This window comes from Rattus norvegicus, chromosome 3, assembly GCF_036323735.1.
Source record: "Rattus norvegicus strain BN/NHsdMcwi chromosome 3, GRCr8, whole genome shotgun sequence".
In the NCBI taxonomy this organism is placed as follows: Eukaryota; Metazoa; Chordata; class Mammalia; order Rodentia; family Muridae; genus Rattus; species Rattus norvegicus.
In genome coordinates, this window is record NC_086021.1 from 143,836,476 (window position 1) to 143,844,771 (window position 8,296).

Consider the following 8,296-nt stretch of genomic DNA (forward strand, 5'->3'; position numbering starts at 1 on the left):
ATTAAAAGATTAAAAAAATGGGAAAAAATGATAGTAGATATATTTAATTCTAAAACAGTAGAGACTTAAACTATTCAAGTAAATTTAAAATTAAGTAGATTTCCTGGAATTTTTGATGGCTGCCAGGAATATAATAACTAAATATTGTCTTGCTAAATTGATATATACTAACCTTGTATCTATGTAGAAATGCTAAGGCTAAGTGAAAGGAAAATATGACCCACTAATCTACAAAGGCTTCTCCGGGAGATGGTTTCACCTCTGGCTCTGTCCTGCTTCTGCTAGGAGAGACTAGGATTCAGAATATGTCACTAGTTTTCACTGCTTTCTCCTTTCTCATTTCAGAGCATAAATGTCCAGTGGATGAGCGAGAACAGTTGGAAGAGACCCTGCCCCTGATCCTGGGCCTCATCTTAGGCCTGGTCATTGTCATAACACTTGTGATTTACCACATTCATCACAAAATGACTGCCAACCAAGTGCAGATCCCCAGAGACCGTTCCCAGTACAAGCACATGGGCTAGAGCCATCAGGCAGACAGCCTCCACGTCCTGCCCCCAAACCGGATGACGTAGAGTGGCAATGACACTTTTTCACCTGTATACAGGATCCACCAACATAGCTACACTCCAACAGGCCCAGGCACCTGAGGTCTGACTGGCCTGTGTCCATGCTTAAACCCAGGGATGAAAGACAGGCCTTGGGGTTTGGGGGATTAATGGTGACTGTTGTGTCCATGCTGGGCAGTAAGGGTGGGTGAGTAGGGTAACAGCTTTCGTGCTCATGATGGCTTAACTTTGGCTCTCTGACTTTGTAAGTCTACAGCATGTAGAAGGGACGATATGGTCCTTATATTTAGAAAGTGGACCACTTCCTTTGGGAGACCTCTTTAGATCTAAAGACACCGGGTGCTTCAGTCCCTTGGCCTCAGCTGGCATATTACACAGTTTTCAATGCACACAAAATACAACCTCATGCTCCTTGCAAGCAGCAAGACCCCTGAAAGTGACCCATGCTTCTGGCTGGCACTCTGCATGTCTAGTGATTGTTTTGGGAATGTTTCACTGCTACCTGCACCCAGTGACTCTGCAGCACAAGAACCCGTCTAATGTCACTATGCACGGTTGTTTGGAATTCATAATGTGTCGGTTCCAAGTGAGGGGACCTCAAGAATTTATGTGAGTTTGCTTTTGAAAATGAATTAAAAAGAAAAAAACAGCACTACACCCCGACTTTTGGCTGCTCTTTTTGAAACAAGGAAATAAAACTACAATGATTTCTTTAGCAAGCAGAGAGGCAAAGTGGATTAAAATCAAAATTATTTTTCTATTTTGAGAGAGAGAGAGAGAGAGAGAGAGAGAGAGAGAGAGAGCAGGAATGAAATGAGGAGAATGTTGGTTTTCCATAGCTTGTCTTATGATTTCTATTGATTTAAAGAGACACCATGCCCCTGGCAACTCTTATAAAGGAAGAAGTTTAACTGCACTGTCTTAGAGATCAGAGGTTTGGTTCATTGTCATCATGGTGGACGTACAGCAGCATGCAAGCACACACGATGCTGTAGAAGGAGCTGAGAGTTCTACATCTGGAGTGTCAGGTAGTAGGAAAAGAGAGACACTACTGCGTCTGGCTTGAGCATTTGAAACCTCAAAGCGCATCCCCCAGTGACACATTTCCTTCAATAAGGCCGGGTCTACTCCAACAATACCACACCTCCCAAACCCACTGACTAAGCATTCAAATATATGAGCTTATGTGGATAGCTGTAGTAAACAGAATCCTTTATAAAGAAGACAGGGTTTCTTTAGGCTCAGGGGTGAAAGGCCTCCATCCTTGGTCTTTATGGAACTGTAACACTATGGTGTGAACTTCGAACAGAGGATGTCTGTTCCTCTCATATAACTGGAATATAAATAAGGGGTAGAGGGAGTGATGAAGTCAGGTGCAAAAACCTCTTTGATTTCTTTGTTTGCTTGTGCATCAGTAGCGTTTTGCTTTAAAAAATTTTTTATTATCATGCACCCCAATCCCATTCATCTCCCCATCCTTTCATTTCTTACAACTTTACCCCCCAAAGAAAACAAAAAAATAAAAATGAAAATAGAAAACCAAAACAAACAAACAACACTCCCCAAACCCCATTTTGCCATGGAAGGCTCAGTGTGTCACACTTGTGTCCTTTTGTCCAAACAGCTTTACTTGCGAATGTTTATTGCAATAAGCCATTGGTCTGGTTTGAGGTCTCTGGCTTCTGTTACACTATCAATACCTGATCCTTATCAGGACTCCTTTAAGATATCCTACTGTTGCCTTGTGTCATGGAGATCCTGTAGTTTTGAACCTGTAGAACCAGCCCCTTCATGCATTCTATCAGTTCATAGATGGGGATGTAGGGATGGGCCAAATCCTGAATCTGGGCCTGACACCGGCACCACTAGAATCAGTTCTCATACTTTGTCCAGACAAAGGGCTGGGCCAGCTCTCCCACTCTCCCTGACTCATGACACCAGGGCCAGTTCTACTGTGCTGCCCAGGCATGATGTTGAGCATGGACTGCTCTCCCAAGTGCTGCAACAGATGAGGGGTTGGGTCAGTTCTCATGTACCAAGGCTATCAGAGCCAGCTCTTCCAAACAGGTCACATGAGGGGTTGGACTAGCACAGCACGGTGCTTGGATATCAAAATGGCCTCAGATGGCAATGTAGATCAGGAATATCCTCATGGCATTTGGTGCTAATTCAGGCCACAGGCATTGACATAGACTTCAGCTGCAGGAGGACCATGGACCCAGATAGACATGGTTCTCAGTGTCAGCCCAGGCCAAGATATCACCATGGCTTCAGGTGGCAGTACAGGCCACACAGATCAATTTCAATATGGTCTCAGGGAGCAGAACAGACCAGATGTAGGACATCTGGATGGACTACAGTGGCACGATGGGATAGTGCCGTCAGTCATTGTTACCATTCACCATTAGTATTACTGTCATGCTTGTTTTCCACCATGCAGCCTTTAACAAGCCAGCCTAAGATCCTATCATAAACTCAGAGTAAGTTCTTTCGAATATAGTCTTACTCCCTATAGCTGTGACACTATCTTGATCATAAACTGGGCAAGACAAAGGGGAGCCACAGGAGACAGTACCCTGAGAATTTCTATCCCAAGGTCTTCTGTTGATTTTATAGCTTGGACCAGCTCTGAGTTACTTTCATACCCATTGACATTGCCTTACCTTCTGTAGTTGCTCTCGAAGCAGGGATAACTCTGGCTCCTCTGTTCACATTTCTTACAGAAGAGAAAGAAAACAAAGGAAATAGACACACCACAGATGCTCAATTACCCCTCTAACTGTCACTTTTCTTTTTTACTGGGAATTGAAAACCGAATGCCTCTAAGCACAAAAGGATAATGGGTCTGCCTATCTGGAAATGCCAGACCAGATGATGTATATGTAGATTTCTTTAGGATGAGAGCAACTTCTTTTTTAAGATCGCGGGTGGTGGTGTGGTGGTGGTGGTGATGGTGGTACATGTATATGGGAATATACTTGCCCACAGGTACATACCACATACACAGAGGCCAGAGGAGAGCCGTGGCTATGTATTTCTATTGTTATCTGCCTTATTTCCTTGAGATAAGAAATAGATTCTCACTGAATTTGAAGTTTGTTGTTTTAACTAGATGGGCTAGCCAGTGAGATCCTGAGATCGGCTGCTGTATGATTTTCTATTCAACATTAGGGTGACATGGGCATGCAGCTATATCTAGTTCTTTTTTTTTAAAGCAGTTCCAAATTCTTAGAACCCAGGTCTTCATGTGTATACTCCAAGTAGTCTTAGCTGGTTATCCATCTTCTCAGTCCTAAGAGTGATTTTGTTTTAAATTCTTAGGTTTTTTTTGTTTTGTTTTTGTTTTGTTTTTGTTTTTGTTTTTGTTTTTGTTTTTGTTTTTTGGAGAATTCCCTTTCTGGAAGCAAAATAGTTCCAGTGAAACTATGTCAGAGGGCAGGTACAGTTACTTCCCACCTTAAATCTAAAGAAAGTTCTCCAAACTACATATAACTGAGTATCCATAGTTTCCCTCAAAAGCAGAGAAACTTGGAGATGGGAGACACCAGACAAATATGAATGGAGAAAGGAGGAAGAAGATGTTAAGTAGCCCATCTGTACTGGGCACCTCTGGCAGACAGCAGTGTGTTTTTTGCATAGGAGTGTTTATTGCAGAACTGTCCAAATTATTAGACACAAACATTCTTCTGGAATTATCAACTGGAAAAGACCGTTTTTCACCCAAAAGTCTCATTTCTGATCATTAAATGCCAAACAACCTGATGCTGGTCCAGGCAAACACCTTAAAAACAAGCTGTCTCAAACCGCAGATTGAAAGCTAGACAGCATTGCAAAGTGGGAGCTTTAAAGAGTCATCCCAGAGAACCCCAATAAGACCCTAACATTGCAGCTCTATGTTGTTTACCGGGTGATTTTAATGCAGAAATTTGAAGGTTTTGAGCTACAACGATGTTACTATTAATAAATATGCAGCATCATCGGAGCCACTGTGCTTCTGTGTGTATAGTTTCTCATTTGGAAATGGGGCTCATTTCTTCATTCTTGAAAAGTTTCTCGAGGATGCAAGACAGTCCTTTCATACAGTGCTGACATGTTGGAATTGTTCCACAAAAGGTGTGGCTAATGACATTTTTTTCTTCATTACTACAATTTTACTTACCAAACAAGACTTTATAATAAGAAAGAACTGGGGGTTAAGCTCAGCGGTAGAGCGCTTGCCTAGCGAGCGCAAGGCCCTGGGTTCGGTCCCCAGCTCCGAAAAAAAGAAAAAAGAAAAAGAAGAAGAAAAAAAAGAAAAAAAAGAACTGACATAGTTTTTTTATTAATTACTTTATTTTCTTTACATCCCAATCAGAGCTTCCCCTTCCTCCTCTCCTCCCAGTTCCTCCCTCTTACCTCCCCTATTTCCATTTCCCTTCTCTTTCTCCTCAGAGAAGAGGAGGCCTCCCATGGATATCAACCTGCCTCAGCATATTAAGTTGTAGTAGGACTAGGTGCATCATCTCCTATTGAGTTGAGACAAGGCAGCCTGATTAGGGTGGGAGGGGTCCAAAGGCAGGAGACAGAATCAACAGCAGTCCCTTCTCTAGTTGTTATGGGTCCCATATGAAGACCAAGCCTGACCTCTGTTACATATGTGTAGGGGGCCTAGGTCTGTCCCATGCATGCTATTTGGTTCAGTTTCTGTGAGCCCCTATGGGCTCAGGTTAGTGGGTTCTATAGATTTCTTGTGATGTCCTTGTCCCTTCTGGCTCCTTCAATCCTTCCTATCCCCCTATTCCACAAGATTCCCTAGCTCTGCCTAATGTTTGGCTGTGGTTTTCTGCATGCTCCCATCAGCTGCTGGGTGAATCCTCTCAGAGGACAGCTAGGCTAGGCAGAATATCATTAATAGTCTCAGGGGTGGGCTTTCTCTCACAGCATGATTAGGCCAGTCATTGTTTGGCTGTTCCCTCAATTCTTGCTCCCTCTCTATTCATGCATATCTTGAAGGCAGGACAAATTATAGGTCGAAGGTTTTGTGGGTAGGTTGTTGTCCCCATCTCTCCATTGGAAGTTTTGCCCTGTTACAGTATATGACCATTTCAGGCTCCACATCCCTCATTGCTAGGAGTCTGAACTATGGTCATTCTCATAGGTTCCTGGAAGTTTGTAGTTTGTCTCAGAGATGCCCCCTACCACACCAATCCCAGTTCTCTCTCCATTCTCCTCACCTTTGACCCTTCTTTTTTTATTTTTTATTATTTTATTCATTTACATTTCAAATGATATCCCCTTCCTGATTACCCCTCCACAAACTCCCCATCCTATCCCATCCCCTTCTCCCCCTTCCCTTTTCCTCTATGAGGGTGATTCTCCACCCACTCATCCACTACTGCCTCACCAGTCTAGCATCCCCCCACACTGGGGCATCAGGCCCCAGGACCAAGGGCCTCCCCTCCCATTGATGTCCCCTCCCAATCCCCTCTCCCACCCAGTTCCCTCTCTCCATCAACTCCCTTCTCAGTGAGATTCAAGCATCCTCTTTGGGCCCTCCTTGCTAATTGGCTTCTTTTGGTTCCATGGATTGTAGCATGATTATCCTGTAGTTTATGGCGAATGTACACATATAAGTGAGTACATACCATGTGTGTCTTTCTGGTTCTGGGTTACTTCACTCAGGATAATTTCTTGTTCCTTTTGCCAGCAAATTGTATGATGTCTGTGTTTTTGATAGTATTTCATCGTGTAAATGTAGCACATTTTATTTATCCATTCTTCAGTTGAGGGACATCAAAGTTGTTTCGAATTTCTGGCTATTACAAATAAAGCTGCTGTGGACATAGTGGAGCAATGTCCTCGTGGTATGGTGGAGCAGCTTTTGTGTATATGTGTCAAAAAGGCACCCACAAATTTTCTTTATCAACTTATTCCAAATCCTGACTATGTTTCTAGGCATAGGTTTTCTCTAGCTAAGCAAACTGATCAGGTGGTTGTATTTTTTGAAGTGAAGGGAAATTTCCAAACCTATAAATTTAGATAGGAAAAAGAAACCTCCAATACTTACTAAACTCACAGGAAGATATAATTTATCTATCAACACAGATTTCAAACAAATGGTGGATTATCTATCTGTTAGGGAAGGTTGTCATATCTTTATAAAGGCAGACATAACAAGCATTTGTTGGTACTGACCATGTGTATTCTAGGTTCTTTCCTGTGATTGGGATTATATCTCTGGACAAAGAGAAAAACCCTGCCTTTGAAGAACCAATGGATGTGGTGTGTGTGTGTGTGTGTGTGTGTGTGTGTGTGTGTTATATAAATGCATATCATGAGCATGTTGTATAAATACATGTCATGATTAATGTATAGTATTACATAACTCTTTGGGACCTTGTTAGTTAAGAGGGGATCAAGTAAGATCTTGAATTATTTTATAACTGTTTTGAAAACTGCTTACAACAATGAGGTATAACTTTCAAAGCATTTGCCTCATGAGCAACCCTTTCAGAATAAGGTACCTTGCATATTTTCATTTAGCTATCAGTAACACACAGACTTCTTCAACTCTGTGTTTTTTCCTTAATTAGATGTATTAATGAAGGAGACAGTTTCAGAACTCCATCAGTGTTCCTTGTCCTTCCTGGAAGGTCGCTTGTTGACAGTTCCAACAGCCTCTTGCACCCCTCTTGAATAGCTGTACCCAGGTACAGAGTAAACTGGAATGTCTGGGCAGTGATGCTCCTGAGACAAATGTCAACTAAGAAAGTGTTGGAGATGGTAGATAAAAACCCTCACACTCTGATCTTCGAAGGATAGTTTCAAAGTGTCTTTCAGCTCTTCAATGGTATTAAGAAGAGAACATGATATTGTGCTGTGTGGCTTTTTCTAGTAAGATGATACCTGTGAGTTCAAGTCCAGTCTTATATATATAGAAAGCTCCAAGACAACAATGACCATACAAACACTGTCTCAAAAAACAGACAACAACAACAACAAAACAACAACAACAAAAACCAAGAAAAGAAAAATTCTTCCCTAGTAAGATATGAACAAATGATATGGTGCCAGTGACAGAGCAAAGGATACCTTGGTGAAGCAATGAGTTTATGGAGATTACTTATAGGAACCTGGGTGAATACTGGCTGGAACCTCTCCACTGGTGACATCTGACTGGTAAAAGGACCCTAGGGTAGGTGACCAATTCTCACTGCCCTTATACTTTCTTGCAACCCTGCATACCTCATACGTTAGGGGGACAACTGCTTCTCCCAAGGGCAAACTTGATTCTTTTACATGCATCTTTCTGTAGCCCATTCTTGTTTCACTCCATTGGTAAACTATCGCTCAGTTCTTTAAAGCCTTCTAGAGGCCTGATACCACTAAATTTGGCCTTGTGTCAGTTTTTCTCTAGGAAAAGTGGGTCAACAGTTATTTCATCACATTGAGTTTTGAGTGACACAGACAGAATTCATCACCTGCTTCCCCCTTCCTCCTCATTCTTCCCTTGTTGCTTTGGTAACTTATTAACCCAATTTACACCAGAGCCTCTCCTACACCATAAAAATCACAGTCCAGCATGGGGCTCAGCAAAGTCACTAAATCCTAAACCAGCCCCAAGGTCCTTGTTAACATTTGTTAACTTCCCTGTGAACATCACAGTCTTGTCAAACATGGTACAATAAAAAATACCATTTGTTGTGTGCCCACTTCAGTAATGCCTGTTCTTCACATATCATCTTCCA

The 8,296-nt window shown here is 42.2% G+C and overlaps 1 protein-coding gene across 1 annotated transcript in view; it reads left to right on the plus strand.

Moving 5' to 3' along the window:
- Positions 1–1,224, plus strand: part of Lamp5 (lysosomal-associated membrane protein family, member 5) — a 12,503-nt gene extending 11,279 nt beyond the window's left edge. Inside the window, exon 6 of the mRNA NM_001014183.2 lies at positions 346–1,224. Within this exon, the coding sequence (NP_001014205.1) occupies positions 346–524 (179 nt within the window). The 3' untranslated portion in view covers positions 525–1,224. The remainder of the gene's footprint in view (positions 1–345) is intronic.
- Positions 1,225–8,296: the final 7,072 nt, after the last annotated feature.